Genomic DNA, 16,639 nt, shown 5'->3' on the forward strand with positions numbered 1-16,639 from the left:
CATAAAACAGCAAACCTTTATTTTTATAGTTGTGAAAAATTAACAACAAATATATTTTAAAAAAAATTCTTTATGAGCATCTTTGGACAAGTTTGAAATGTTGTCTGGAGTTATTTGTGTTTATTTTGAAAGTGTACAGGAAGTGAAGGGATAGTATTAAGTCTACTTTGACAGTGAAAACTGTAATTTAGCTTTTTAATATCACCAATTCATGATTAGTACCACTACAGATGTTACAGTTCATGTCATACAACAGTAATAACAAGACAAGTATTATATTGTACATATTCATATTATACTTTAGCCTCAGGTTTAATGTGGTGTTGCAGTTTCTCACTGTGACTACTGGAGGGCAGTGAACACTCATGTTTCTAAATACAACAACACCTATGTAAACATAGAAACAACACTAATTTAACGTGTTTCTAACGTGTTATGTCACAGTTTAAATAAATGAATCCCACACAGGCACACTGAGAGTAGATGCAAGCATTTATTCAAGGCGATGGCAGTGGCAGGGATTGTACAAACTAAAAATGTTTTTCATTTTCGGCCATCCAAAAGACGTATAAAATACAGAGTCTGTTTATTTTCATCTGATATGTTCCACTCATTACACTAAAATATGAATTTGTTAACAGATTTGTTAGCTGAATGTGCAAATGTAGATTTTCTAACATCCCAATGAATTTATTTGGAATACTGTTTGTTTTTATTTCTGCCTGCAACTGTTCGAGCAGATTAAAAGGTTATATTTCATAATAAATTTATGCATTTTTTTTTAACATTTTATTTTTAACAGATGCAAAACAAACATCACACAAAGAATAAAGCTTTAAAAAAAACACACTCAATATTCTATCTACAAAACTTAAAGGTGCGTTTCTTAACATGTGCATATCTGCTTTATTTTTTTCTAAACCAGACCATCAAGACAGATTTGATTTGTTACTATGGCAACAAACTGCAGATTATTGCTGGTGACAGTTAATTAAGCCCCGCCCCCTGGTTACCGCCGCTATGTCGGTTAAACTTTCCGCGGCGTGTTTACTATCGATATTCAAAGTAATATTTCAAAGGACGGGTGCTTGATTTAAGATATAGGAAGACAAAAGTAGCTTCTCGTTTCTAGCCGGTAACTGTCGGTTTTGCCCTCTCAAATGTTGCTAGTAGATTTTAAATAGGCTGTAGCTAGCTAGCTAATGAAGCTAACGTTAATCCTGCTTTAATTTAAAATGAGAATCTCGTAAAAGAGGTCTTTAATGTGTGTAACGAACGGCTACATGCATGACACTGCGCTAAAAGTTTGAGGCTAAAAGAAGCAGAGTTGATGTTATATCACAATTTAGAGCTAGTTTAGTTTTAGTCATACTTTTATCACAAGTGTGACGAAGCAAAAATATTAAATCTAATTTTTAAATAAACCTGTTTTGGTTGTTAGCTCACATGCTAGCGTTTTCAAACAGACAAACTGATATATTTGGCAAACTTATCGTTATCTCGAGTAACGTTAGCCTGATAGCTCGATAGTTTATTGTAATCTTAGGTTACGTTAGCTACGGTTGCTAACGTAACAGAGTTTCAACATCCCCATATCCAATAAAGGGCAGGACTAGCAGCTGCTAACATTAGCCTGATAGCTCGATAGTTTATTGTAATCTTAGGTTACGTTAGCTACGGTTGCTAACGTAACGGAGTTTCAACATCCCCGTATCCAATAAAGGGCAGGACTAGCAGCTGCTAACGTTAGCCTGATAGCTCGATAGTTTATTGTAATCTTAGGTTACGTTAGCTACGGTTGCTAACGTAACGGAGTTTCAACATCCCCATATCCAATAAAGGGCAGGACTAGCAGCTGCTAACGTTAGCCTGATAGCTTTCAGCAGGTGTTAAATTGTGTTTATTTCCCTTTTTGTAAGTCGCTTTGGATAAAAGCACCAGCTAAGTGTAAATGTAAATGTAAACAACATTGACGTTGCATTTCAGTGTAGAGCTAGCTTAGTTAGTCCAAGAATTACAAGTTCTGCTTAAGTTTAAATGCTTGTTATCGTGTTCAAATAGTCTGTTTAGACTTTAAGGATAAAGACTAACTGATATATTTGGCAAAGGTAAAGTTGGCTGCGTGTTGCTCGCGCGTAAACGTCCAATCGCATCCAATAAAGAGCAAGACAGAGCTGGTAACGTTAGCCTGATAGCATCCTTTGACCGTGCTTCCATGCAGTGGAGAAACACTAGATTAACACGTAACCCCACAAGCTAACTAGCATTACTGATGTGCTTCTCGGCTTTGGAGGTAAAGCTCAGTTAATCTCTATAAACAGATATCTGCATATGAATGCAGGGGTCGGGTTTCTGTCGGTGGTCCGAGGAGAATCGACCAATTGTGTTTGAGCGGGCTTTGGTTGCAAAGCAAAAGATATTGATTGATATTAATTTAACAATGATTTAGCTTTTTATTATTATTTTTAAACTTAGCTGCATTCATATGCAAATATCTTGTGTAAGACGTTGTGACTGTCGAGGACGTCTTGGCTTCGATATCCGTTATCTGGCGTGGTCATACGTTATCCGATAGATTGATAGTTTACATTAGAGCTCATAAACACGGTTTAATCCGCTCTTTACTCTTCTGCTCTTCTAAATTTTGGTTTTGTAAAGGCAATAAGAAACTCTTTAAACACTAACTAGCCCTAGTTATAATTGCTAAGCTACACCTGGACAATTGTTAATTTTGGGGGAGGGGTTTAAAAAACAGTCAACGGTCCAAATGTTTCATAAAAATGTTTCAACCAAGACAATTTTTTTAATTCATATAATCTCCTAATTCAAGTAGCTTCCAGTGTGCATGGCCAATATATTTCTTCTCTTTAGACATTAATGTTTCATATTTACAAAATGACCTTTGAGGCCCAAAAAAAGTCGACATTTGGTCTACGTAAGCGGTACAGGTAATAGCATCGTATATGCTTAAGGAACATTAATATGTGACGTACGTATAGAGGAAAATATTACTTTGGAAAAATAAATAAATAAAAACTTTTGTTTCTCTCATAGGCGCACAAGAAACATGTCGATGGCTTCTCAAATCTAGATCTAAAACAGAGAAATCAATGTTTGTGCTCAGGAGGGAAATCTAAACGTCTGACCGTTGGTTATTCTCATATAGTGCATACTTGATAGACAGCTACTCTGGTATTGTCAGGCAGTATTAGTTCAGGGTTTAGGTACGATACATGTCACATTCATTCTACCACAAATGTAATGAGTACTACAGTATTTTCAAGAATGATATAAGTTCACTGTGTGAGTATTGGGCTAAAGCTGGGAGTTAGATATTCAGTACTGAAGAAACACACACTGCAGTCCAGTTTTGTTAAGTAGAAGATGTAATAAAACGTCTTTTCCAGGTCTAGTCTCTAAGGACACGTTCACAACATTCAGAGGAGTAAAGAAACCGACTGAACCCAAGCTTACAAACAGAAAACGAGGAAGGAGACGCTCCCGTCTGTGCTTTCAAAACTCGTGTCTGTGATACATGTCCGGATCATAGTATTTGGTGACCACCACTCTGTTGGCAAACTTGCGGCCGGTGAGAGCTTGCATGGCTTTCTGACAGTCTGCAGCGGAAACGTACTCCACAAAGATCTGCAACAAAAAACAAGTCAGTCCAAGATCTGAACAGTATGAACACGAGAGAGGGACCTTGGATCTAAGAATGGGGCAATTAACTTGAGTGTTGTCCATGGCAGCGCCGTCTGGGACTGTCTCGTTGGAGGAAAAGTTGTGTCTAGATGGTAACCCTAAATTTGAGAAACTCTTGAGAAACCCTTTAATTACTAAAGGAAAACTAGAAATAATGAATTAATTAAGTCTTAAAATAAAAAGCCTATATCTACATTTGTTTACGATGAGATGCAAACCCCATTCTTGAGGATGAAACTCCTGTGGTTGATCCATTCATCCACCACGACCACCTCCTCACTTGAAGGTCGCCTAACTTCCTAAAGACTTTGTCAAACGTAGCAGCAACTTGTTTCTCTTTAAAATAACAAATTCAATCTGGATTTCCTCTCCGTATGACTACATGTGCGCTTCAACCTCAGCGAATCAGAATTATATATAATATAATTATTTGATTTCCTTGACCAAGTAAGTTTTCTAGAGCGATATCTTCTTCACCTAACTGTGGCGAGTCAAACATTAATGTAATATTCAGTACAGTAATATTCTCATTACTGCCACCCTAGGTCGGAGGGCAGAAACCACCCACCAGTACTTTACAGTTGGTGGGAACTGCAGTTGTTTTGTTTTAAACTCATTTTGTGGAGATAAAGATTTCTAAACAAATAATGGTGCTCACTTTTCCACAGCCGGGGACTTCCACGCCATCGACGGGTCGGGGGATCTCGATAGAGCGGACACTGCCGTACTTGCAGCACTCTTCGCGGATGTCCTCCAGGATCTCCTCGTAGTCTTCGTCGTCCACCAGCTCCTCGGGCATCACCATGTTGAGAAGGCACAGCACCTCTGTGGGCATGCCAGAGTTCTGCAGCCTCTGAAGTCCAGGGACCTGCAGCGTCACCGGGGTCTCTATGATGGAGGTCTACAGGTGGAGGAACAATCACAAGATAAGAATTTATTTCACATAAAGCCTTCTGCTGCTTCCTGCCCTCCTCCCTCCGCTTGAATCTTTGGCACTGCTGCAGCAGATAAACATGTAGGGAGTAATCTTTCCGTTGACCTTTCACTTATTCCATCTGCCAGTGTGAGAACATGGAGCTCCTTTTGTGCTGGAAGGAGTCTTCGTCTTCGTAACGCACAGCAGAGAATAAAGTGTGGTTTGTTTACAGCTTAACAGCAGAGACTTTGACGTGTCACAGCGGGAGGGATATTAAATTAATGATGACCTTCATGGTCCAGGTATTAAGTATTATGGTTCAATGTATTTATGTGATTGCTTCCCAGGAATATATCACCGTTTCCCAGTAAGTATATTTCAACAGGACACATAGAGTTGATGGTCTGATGGTTATATCTGTGCTGATGTTGGAAAATTATCTAAAAATTCTGTTGTTTTTTTTGGTCGGATGTCAAGCAGCAACGGTTAACAAAAGAGACGCCTCACTGAAGAGTCACCTCCTGTAACTGTGTCGAAATGTCTTCACCCTTTGCCAGCCACAGTTTTTTCGTCTTGGGAGCCTGAAATTTGGCCTGGAGGTCAAGTGTTTGTGAGGTGAGGTATACACCACATTTATACTTAGAGAAGACGGTATTGTTTTGGTGCACAAAAAGACATCTCATCGAGGAATAATGGGAAATGTGAAGAGAACGGAGCCATTGTTAACATTACTAGCGACACCTACTGTGATCTTTAATGAAGGTGAAGGGCAAAAGGATTCCTACTCACAGGATTGGCATTTTTAGCTCCCACACTCGCCCTTTGGACGATCAGCTTTTTGTCTCCCAGTTGCATCCCATTGAGTCCAGCAACTGCCTGATGAAGACAACACAAAGAGACCTCAAAGTGACACATTAAACAAGCACAGCTAATAACGTCAACGCATAGAAGAACTACACATCGTCGTTACCTGATCAGTGGCGCTGACGTCTACGTATTCGCAAAAGGCGTAACCTTTTGACAGTGACGTGGCACTGTCCTTCACTAGATTGAACGCTTTGAGGGGCCCAAATGATGTCAAGAGTTCCTTTACCTGCAAAAAAGAGTCAAGACACCCAGATATGAGACTGATAATTCACAGTGAGCATACAGTAAACCTACAGAGTCTAAAAGCTGATACCCAAAACCAACAAAATATTGAACAACATGATTATTGGAAACAAAATGTACGCAGTTAAATATAGTTTGCTTACAGTAGCAGTCAAAATAATGGACACAACTTCTCATTCAATGTTTTTTCTTTATTATAAAGTTTCTAGTCTGTAGATTAACCCTGTAGATTAACATCAAAACTATGAATTACGTGTTATTCTTATGCCAGTCTGCCATCTTTTGCTTTGATGACAGCGTCATGAGGTAGCCACCTGGAATGGTTTTCCAAAAGTTGGTGAACCATTGGTAGATCAAGAGTTACCTCTGCTGCAGAGGTTCATTGGAGTTGCCAGCATCAGAAATCAACAATTAATGGCACTTCAGATTAGAGTAGACACATCTCAACATAAACAGTTAGGAGGACACTGTGTAAATCAGGCCTTCGTGGTAAAATTACTGCAAAGAAAACCACGACTGAGGGAGACCAACAAGAAGAAGAGAACTGTTCAACAAACACAAGGAATGAACATTAGACCAGTAGGAATGTGGACTTTGGTCTGAGTCCAAGTTTGAGATTTTTGGTTCCATGGTCAGATTCTTCTGGTCCCTTGCAGTATGAAGAAAGTTTAGGCTTCTCATTCCAAGCCTAGACCCAGCTTGTGGCCTCCTGCGTGTTTTTTTTTTTCCATCGACGAGGCCAGACAAGGCGAATTTCACAACTGGTCTAAGTGTCTGGGTGGACCCAACACCAACAAGGCCATTGTTGTTCACTTTAGCACTGATGGAGGCATCCTTGTCCAACTGGTATTTGGCGGTAGTACCAAAGTGCTGTTGCTGCCAGAGGTCTCATCTTTTAGCCAATGGCAAAGCTGTTCTGGGTGATCTTGGATTTTTAAGCAGTGTCAAAGCTCATCTGGTATCCAGCAAGCCAACCCTCATAACGGACCACAGCAGCTCCGTGGATGGTGGGGCCCAGGTGAACAGATTGTATCTACATGTGTGGTTCCCACCCTGAGAATGCTTTGCTGGTGACACTGTTGGTGATTTATTCAGAATTCAAGGCTAGCAGGGCTACCATAGCATTCTTCATTGACATGCCATCCTATCTGTTTTGAGCTTAGTGGGACCGTCGTTTGTTTCTCAACATGACAGTGACCCAAAACACACCTCCAGGATATGAAAGGGCTGTTTGACCGAGAAGGAAAGTGAGCTGGGCTCCACAATCACCCAAATGAGCTGGTTTGGGATGAGTTGGACTGCAGAGTGAAGGCAAAGCAGCCAACAAATGATCACTATAAATGGGAACTCCTTCAAGACTGTTGGAAAACCATTCGAAGTGACGACCTCATGAAAATGATTGAGAGAATACCTTGTTACTAAATAATTCCATATGTCTTCAGTGTTAATCTGCAATGTATAAAAACAATTAGTTAATAACAGTGAATGAGAAGTTGTGTCCAAACCTTGGACTGGTACTGTAAGTTGTTTGTACATTTGTGCTGATTCATGTGGGGAACAGCAAAATAACTCCCTGAGATACAAGTGTTATTGAGACATACAGTGCTTACACATATGCAAATTATGTTGAAAGAGTAATAATAATCTCATATTCAACATTTGACAACAAGCTGAGTGGTAAATGGTGCCGGTAAAATAAAAAGATTTTGTTTTGATCTAGACTTTTATTGTATTTTGCCGTCTACAGGCAAAAACAGTTGGACAATATGTTCTCTTACCTTTACATTAACCCCCCAACAAAAACAAAACCAACCACCACCATCAACAACAACCCCAAGTCTTAATGATCACCCCCCGGGTCCTAAACGCGCTCCAAAAGCATGATGGGAGAAAGAAAGCAGCCGGTAAGGGAGCCTGCTGGCTTAGGAGTGTATCCGTGTGAGGACCAGAATGTCTTACTTGCCTTGTGTTACATGTTGGCATGGCAGCAGTAGATGAGTACTACTGAACAAATTATGAGCGCAGACTTAACGATCTTACAGGCCCCTAGCTGGGGACAAAGTGGGGGAACAAAAATGAAAGAGCTGTGAGTATCAACGCAGTGGCAGTGACTGCAAGTATTAAAAATAAATAAAAGTCAGTGAATAATATACATCAGACTACATGTGCTCTGTAAGCTAAGTTAATGAGACAGAACGGACAGTTTGGATTAAATTCACTGTGAATCAGAGAAAAATGACACCTTGTGCTCACCTGAGAGCAAACATGGAGCTCTACGGTGAAACTGTTTTGAAAGTATTAGACTCAGACATGATGGCCTGTTTATTAGCAACTCTAACGTTTGATATTCTCAAAGAAAAAGTCCACTTGTACTTTTAGATTTCAAGTGTACAAAGTATTTCTGGAGTTTTAGTGACCCTCAATCTGCCTGATTTTACCCATAACACCAGAATTCACCAGAAAATGGGACTAAACTTAAAGCACTCAAGTGCTACAGCGGTGTACTGATACCATGGTATACTGTCGTTTATACAACAACCAAGTAATCTGATCGTTAAGTCGTTAAGTGCCGATATAGAGAATAACAGCACTGAGACTTTTAACTACATGAATCACTGCCCTTCACAGCTGTTCTGACAACTGTCGGCTAAGTCTAAGAAATATTAACGTTGACTAGTAGACTAGTTCAGGAAATATCTGAACTATTTGTGTTGGCGGAGCCAAAACATTATAAAAACAAACAAATCATTGTCCCTTCTCCCTATGAACTAACAAATGAGGCTTCTAGAACTGTTCAATAAAAGCTATATATCACTCAAGAGAGTGCTGTTATTCTGAATATCGGCACGCTGCAGCCCCGCAGCCATCAACCAAATCACAGCCGTGCTGATATTCAGTATAACAGCACGACTGTGATATATTGCTTATAGTGAAAAATGTTGGTTATCATACCGTGTATGTTTGCTTGCATTGAATTCAACCGTATTTGTGTTATTAAAAAATATAGAACTTTAAAAATGTTATAAAATCATCATTGGTTATATCCCAGTTATGTAAAACTGTGATATTTTCTGAGGTTATCGTACCGTTACAGTTGTTTTTTAAACATTTGTGACCAAGATACATCCTGATCTGCTTAAAATATATTTCTAACTGCATCTTATTTAATCAGACGAATTGTTTATTACATTTCTTATTCATTAACTATAATGACAATCATTTCTCTGTTGTTGCCTGTATGTTTTCGATTGTATTTATGTTTTTTATCATGTAAGCCGATGAGAGACGCCACTAAATAAAATGTATTATTGTTCTTGTAAGAAATTAATTAAAACAATAAATCAAATTTGAATTTGCTCTGTACATCTGACACCAAAGCAATTAACCATAAAAAAAATAAATTAATTAACATAAAAACTCCAGAAAAACATACAAAAATATACCACTATTATCTTTAGCAGCAGGTCTCTTAAGGTGGATTTTTTCTTTGATAATACTTTGACTCAAATGAATATGGAGCAACATTCAGTCCTAAATAGCACACAGAAATAAATACATGTCAGGTTATGAGCCTGTTATGTAAATATACTGGACTTTGCTTACCTTTCTTTAATCAGTATGCTTTACATGAGAAAGGTATAAGCAGTTTACTTAGAAAAGTACAAAAAGTTCTTAAAATACTCAAATATGATTAATGACGTGATGGTTAATGTTCGTTTGAGCAAAATGTAAAAAAAAAGAAGAGCTAATTATCTGCAGACGTTCAACTTTAAGTCACAAAATCATTAAATATTAATGTTTATTTATGTTTTCCTACGTTGACTTTTTGTCTGTTTTGTTACGGGGACACGTCCTGTTTCTGAACATTCAGCTTTTTTGACTTCTCGAGGAAAACTTCTGTTTTTCTGTTGTTTTTTTTCAAGTCATAAAGAAATGTAAAACATATTTTGTGCATGTTTAAAGTGCAAGTGAGAGAAAAAAAAAATGAGGAGTGCACCTGTTCAGTCTGTTTTCAGTTAAATACCTGGTCATCGTTAAGGTAGTTAGGCAGACCTCCTATAAACAGTTTATGGGGGGAATCGGGAACGACTGTGGAGACGACACCTGCAGAGAACAAACAACAATAAAACAACATGTTCGACGTCGTGTTACAGGACGTGTCATTACTTTGTTTGACTCAGGGACAAACCTGGGACGTGGAAAGCCGGCTGCTCTGAGATACCAGGCAAAGGCCGATAGTCGTGAGGTCTTCTGATCTTCAGAGACTGACCCTGGAAAATGATTCCATCGAAGGCCATGGCCTGTGTCGTCTCATCTACAGACCGAAACTAGGAAGCAAAAATGTCGAATGACTGATTCTTTTAACCTCCGGACAGAGACAGGCTAGCTGTTTCCCTCTATTTCAAGTCTTTATGCTAAGCTAAGCTATCTGGCTTCTGAATTTTCATATCAGATTTTTTTGCAAGTACATATTTAAATCCATTCAAAGTGTAAAAAAATACAAGTTGTGGTGGTTATGTGTCTTTGCCAGTGATGCGCGGGTCCTGCACCGACCGACGTTTTAAACTAACCCACCCGAACTCCGACCGCAGCAAGTAATTGTGAAATATTGTACCCAACCCACTTCCTGACCCGCATTTTAAAAAGTAGTCTTTACTCTTGATTAACTTCGTAGCATCATCGGGCTACATAATACTGGCATTACTGAGTTATTATATTCATTTAAAATGCGGTTTAATGGCAATGCTCAGTTCCACGTGTTGGGAAAATCGGGCTTTTTGTCCCGCTTCAAAAATATACTCGGCATCTTTATTTCAAACGACCCGACCGACCACGACTCGAATATCATTAAAAATATTGTTTGGTGACTCGTGACCCGTGGGCACCCGCTCAATTTGGATCAACCCGCGCATCACTGATCTGAGGTCACTACACCCGGCTGAGAGTCCAGAACATAACCTCCAACAACTTGTCTGTTTTACACAATTTTTGTACGGATTAAACAAACGCATTTAGACAAACACAGATATGGAGTTGCAGGTAGGTGAATTAACCTTTGGACAGAGCCAGGCTAGCTGTTTCCATCTGTTTCCAGTCTTTATGCTAAGCTAAGCTATCTGGCTTCTGGCAGACACAAAGGGGAGTGACACTGATCAAATTTTTCCTGAAAACTTTGTGAATTCATCGTTTCACATTCCAGCACGAACCTCTAGGAAAGCAAAGTTTTTATCCTGATTAATCTGCACGGCGAGCACAGGGTTGCTCGGGGCCTGTGAAAGGCCCGCGAGGCGCATCTGAGCATTGAAGAACTCTGCCATGGACTCCTGCGGAGACAGAAAACAAACAGCATGGCTGGAAACACTGCAGCACAAACAAACATCAGTGTAAACAGGAAGTCAGAGAGTCTTTACCTCGGTCACTCCAAAGGGAATATTTCCAACATAGAGGCGTCTGGCTTGTCTTGTCATCTGACTGCCAACTATGGGCACTTGTGTCGGTGCAGCAGCCACCCCGGTGGTGGTGGACGTCGCCAGCAGAGCTATTGTTGGTATCTGCCCGGCCGCTGAAGGAGAGAGCGCATGAGGAAATGTTACCTCCTGCAACCTCTGCTCCATTATTTTATCAGGGGAAAACTGCAGTGAGTCATTTCTAGATGATTCATCGGAATAATATGACCACAGAAATTAAATAAATATGAAGAGAGCTCCTGTTTCTGTCTTGAATCCAATCGCAACAACAGTTTTATTATTTTCTTCCTTCTGTTTTGGCCAGAAACCTGTATATTTAACATTCCTAAAACTTATTATTTTATTTATGGACGAGGGCCCGGACCACCTCAGCTTGACGGAGCAGTGGATCTACTCCGACCTCCCTCCGGATGTCCGATCTCCTCATCCCATCTCTAAAGCTCATGACCATAGGTGAGGGTTGGACCTACCAAATCAGTTCCCTCTGAACCACAACGATCCAGTACAACGTCCACAATACTGGCAATGCCGCAACAGCTCCCATGACTCATGAACAAGACCCCGAAATACTTGAACTCCTTCACTTGGGGCAGCAACTCGCTCCCAACCCAGGACAGACGTGGAACGTACCATAACCCTCTTTGTCTCCAAATATTAGAACCGTATGTCCGAGAACTTGGGGGATCTAAACAGGAAGTATAACGTTGCCATAGAGTCACAGAGCTAAAACTTGACCCCTGTCTTTTGTTTACATTTTGGCCATTCCTGTTTGAGGCGTACTCATGGATGTACAGACAATGAAGAAGAAAAAACGGGATTTTCTCAGGCAAGTTCTGGATTTTTTTCTGATTTCACAGCAGATTTACAGATATTTATACGCTATGGACTTCAGGATCAAGTCAAACTGAATCTAAAAATATCAGAATCGTGTCTTTGTCTTCAGATTTGACGGCGTTATGGCTCTGGGAAAGAAGAGAAGCGTCAACCCAAGTTTAAAAACACGATGACGTACCTTGCATAGCTTTATATTGCATTGGTGTGATGTGTTCAAAGCCAGGAGGAGGGACGTCCCAGTATTTGCAGGTCCTTTTCTTTCTCGTCCGCCTCGGAGAGTGGCTGGAAGCAGAAACATTTCAAAATAAAAGCTCAAGCAGGAGAAAAAACTGATGATAATTGTGGCTATTTCAGCTGATATTTTCAGAATAAAAGCTTGTGAGGTCTGCATCTGAGCTCTGCAGCAGAGGGCCGGTGGTTGCGGCAGTTTTCGCCCACTGACCTGTGCTTCTTGTGGTCCCGGGAGGAGCTCCGGCGGTCCCGGCTCTTGCGGTCTCTGCTGCGGCTCCGTTTCTCTCGGCTCCGGCTCCCCCGGTCTTTGCTCCAGCTGCGATGTTTGTCGCCTCGGCCCGGAGATCCGCTGCGACTCCTCTTTTTGTGTCGTTCTCTTTCTCGCTCTGTGCAGCAAGAAATGTTCACTATGTTACTGCCAGTAAATGTTGTATCGACGTTTAAATAACTTTGAAACACTCTGAGCTGAGATGAATTCATCTCTATGTCTCTGCTCAGGGTGGCCTCAGCGTGTCATCGAGCCACCCTTTAAGGACCGCCCACAAAAATCCTGGACTGAAAACTGGTGAAAAACTTTCAGTAATATATCGTTCAAAGTCTTTTCACATGTTTTCAGGAACTATTTTACAACATATTTAATGTATTTTGAAATAAATCTTAGATCTTAAGGGATATTATATTTGAGTATTTACAATTTCTGATACTTTGTACTAAAGTTCAACCGATATATCTCGATAAAATTATCTCAAAACATCATCGGTATCTGAGTATATGTTGTCCAATATGTGGTGATATGGAAACTTCTTTACTCAGGACACAATGCAGAAAAAAATGCTTGTGTGTTTAATTTAGTTAATTACTATTAATTATGTTTAATTTGTGTTTATTTATAGTTATTTATAATTCTTAAGTTCACAGAATTCAGCGCACTTTTGGACAACAAAGTTTGTTGTAAACACTCATCGACCACATTAGGGTTCAATCTGATGTAATCCAATAAATAAATACATTTTGCTTTTACAAAGATAATAATGTTCAGTTTTAATTGACACTGTCAGAGAGGTAATTTAACGAGGCTACATGTTTCTTATTGAGATTGTAGTTTGTAGTGATGCTGAACTAGACTGCATTTTTCTGAGATGTGTTTTTAATGTTCAGTCCACAGATATAAGATGGGCGTAATCAATATAATGCACTGCTGTACAACAACAACACAACCCACTAAGATGCATACACACAAGTGTAAATCTCTGGGATTAACAAAAGGGAACAATAAGAACGATAAAGTTGTGACTTCTCACAAAGTTAATACTTTAAGTCTATTTTGAAACAAGATTAAAAAAACTTATGTTCTTCATCGTCTTGTGCGTCTTCTGGACTGAACATTTTTTCCATTTGATACTTTACATACACTTTGCTGTTAAAGTAAAACTTTAAAAGCAAGCACTTGCACCAAAGTATTTTTATATTGTAGTATTACTGCGGATACTCGTGTTGTACATGAAGGTTATCTTCTGTTTTGTTTTATGTGACAGAAACTTGAATATCTTTTGGGCTGTTGGTCAGACAAGAGAGATTATTTATCTTAATTAATCGATTAATCGTTAATCATGAAAATAAAAGGCAGAGTGACCAATAATCTTTAATGTACCAGTACTGAATGATTCATAATTACTGCTCGTGAATGTTTCTTTTGTATGATCACCTGCACTCATATTATTTCATGGCACTAACTGCAGGTAATTACATTTTTCAATCACCTCACAGACGCCTGAAAACGTTCAAAAAGTCTCTTTTCTATATTAATTACATGCTCTGATACCCTCCGGAGCAGCGCAGGGACCCTCGCTTCATATTTCTTCTTCATCACTGAAAATCTGACAGTTTAATGCGACTCCCTCTCCTCGGGGGAAACGGGAACGTCGGCTCTGAACATGACTTAAGACCTTTTAACAAATCGATGGGGTGGGGGTTTCTGTCGGTGTCGGTCTGATCCACCTGGAAGCTCCGCGTTGATTAAATGTCAAGTTTTAGACGAGGTGTGTTTCCTCGCCGTGCCTCGCTGTTTATTATTATTATTATTTATTTCCATTATCAGTTATGTCTGAAACTTTATCATATATAAATGTTACAATAAAAGGTGAAAAATGTCCTAAAGCTCAAGAAGATGCCTTCAAATGTATTTTTTAATCCAAAGAATAGACATGCGTCTTTAAGCCTTAATATAACCTGAACAGGTGAGTTGTTTATAAATTCACCCTCAGTACAGTTGTCATGAACGGGGAAATTAGCTACAGAGACCAAAACTGTTTTTTGTACCAGGCTGTAAACATGTTTATTTCTGCTGTGAAGTTGGACATTTGAACATGGGGACTTATGGAGACTGACTCACTTCTGGAGCCAGCCTCAAGTGGACGTTAGAGGAACTGCAGTTTTTGACTGAAATGTCATTAAATTAATTAAACTGTTATTTTCTGATGATTGATTGATTAAAGTAATAATTTCAGCCTGAGATCATCTGTGTTTTCTCATTGTAAAAACAAAGTTATCAAGATGACGTTGATGACGTTCAGCAGTTATATCACATAATCATGCTGTTTCTTGGTCATTTTTTGGGTGATGTTTTCATTGAGATAACGCGGATAAGTCGAGTAAATCTTATGAATAATGTGTTACAAACATTAGTAGAGTATGCTGAATTAAAAAGCACATCATATTAATTCATAAAATGTCTTATTAAGTGCAGGAGAGGACATAACATGATATTTATTACGTTATTGTTGTTGTTCTTATTGGGATAACATAAATAAGTCGAGTAAATCTTATTAATAATGTGTTACAAACATTAGTAGAGTATGCCGAATTAAAAAGCACATCATAATAATTCATAAAATGTCTTATTAGGTGCAGGAGAGGACATAACATGATATTTATTACGTTATTGTTGTTGTTCTTATTGAATTAACATAAATAAGTTGTGTAAATTGAATTAATAATGCGTTGTAAACATTTATAAAGTAAGCCGAATTAAAAAGCACATCATAATAATTCATAAAATGTCTTATTAAGTGCAGGACAGGACATAACATGATATTTATTACGTTATTGTTGTTGTTCTTATTGGGATAACATAAATAAGTTGTGTAAATTGAATTAATAATGCGTTGTAAACATTTATAAAGTAAGCCGAATTAAAAAGCACATCATAATAATTCATAAAACATCACATCAGCTCATGTTAATCCGTGTGTGTCTTCACAGGACGTGCTAACATTATAAAACACGCAGAGTCTTTATGGACTCCGGTGTCCCGCTGCCTCCGGCAGGTGAGTCCCGGTGTTCGCTCACCGGCAGCCGGACAGCGTTCAGCCGCCGTGCGGACGCTGTAGGACGGGCAGAGGCTGAGGATGAGGTGCCCGGCACACGGAGGGTGAATGTTAAAAACACGGATCGAGCTGAGTCACAGTGTGTGAAACTCGCTCAAGTTGTTGTCATTCATAAAAACGAGCTAACGTTACGCACCATGGACGCGGCGGGCGCTGCTAGCTTGAGGAGCCCGAGCTGAGGCGCCGACAGTCGGTCACTCACCTTGCCGATTCTCGCTGAGCTGCTTCTCGAATTCTTCGAAGTCCGACATGTTCGCGGTCAAAATAAAATATGTAACGGCTCCGTGATGACTGACAGGCGGCGGTAAACCGAGCCGGTGTGTGTGTGTGTGTGTGTGTGTGTGTGTGTGTGTTTGTTGAGGGGTTTTTGCTGCACTGACACACACACACACACACACACACACACACACACACACACACACACACGGTACACTCACAACGTCCGGTTACACCCTTCAAAATAAAAGCACGCAGACTTTTAAACCCCTTAAAAATATTTTTAAACAACTTGAATCTGTTTTTTTGTCCAAGTGGCAGCCTCCATGCCAAACAGATTCAATTATGTGAAGACACACACTGATTAACATGAGCTGATGTGATGTTTTATGAATTATTATGATGTGCTTTTTAATTTGGCTTACTTTATAAATGTTTACAACGCATTATTAATTCAATTTACACAACTTATTTATGTTATCCCAATAAGAACAACAACAATAACGTAATAAATATCATGTTATGTCCTCTCCTGCACTTAATAAGACATTTTATGAATTATTATGATGAGCTTTTTAATTCGGCTTACTTTATAAATGTTTACAACGCATTATTAATTCAATTTATACAACCTATTTATGTTATCCCAATAAGAACACCAACAATAACGTAATAAATATCATGTTATGTCCTCTCCTGCACTTAATAAGACATTTTGTGAATTATTATGGTGTGCTTTTTAATTCGGCATACTCTACTAATGTTTGTAACGCATT

The 16,639-nt window shown here is 39.2% G+C and overlaps 1 protein-coding gene across 1 annotated transcript; it reads right to left on the minus strand.

Moving 5' to 3' along the window:
- Positions 1 to 474: 474 nt before the first annotated feature.
- On the minus strand, positions 475 to 16,048 carry LOC104933988 (splicing factor U2AF 65 kDa subunit). The gene is made up of 11 exons (XM_010749544.3): positions 15,850 to 16,048; positions 12,473 to 12,647; positions 12,209 to 12,312; positions 11,140 to 11,291; positions 10,936 to 11,052; positions 9,918 to 10,056; positions 9,753 to 9,832; positions 5,589 to 5,711; positions 5,408 to 5,494; positions 4,361 to 4,603; positions 475 to 3,645 (listed from the first exon to the last, which is right to left on the minus strand). The coding sequence occupies exons 1-11, from the start codon at positions 15,896 to 15,898 to the stop codon at positions 3,514 to 3,516; spliced, it is 1,401 nt and encodes a 466-aa protein (XP_010747846.1). The 5' UTR covers positions 15,899 to 16,048; the 3' UTR covers positions 475 to 3,513.
- Positions 16,049 to 16,639: the final 591 nt, after the last annotated feature.

This window comes from Larimichthys crocea, chromosome XII (genome assembly GCF_000972845.2).
Source record: "Larimichthys crocea isolate SSNF chromosome XII, L_crocea_2.0, whole genome shotgun sequence".
Classification (NCBI taxonomy): domain Eukaryota; kingdom Metazoa; phylum Chordata; class Actinopteri; family Sciaenidae; genus Larimichthys; species Larimichthys crocea.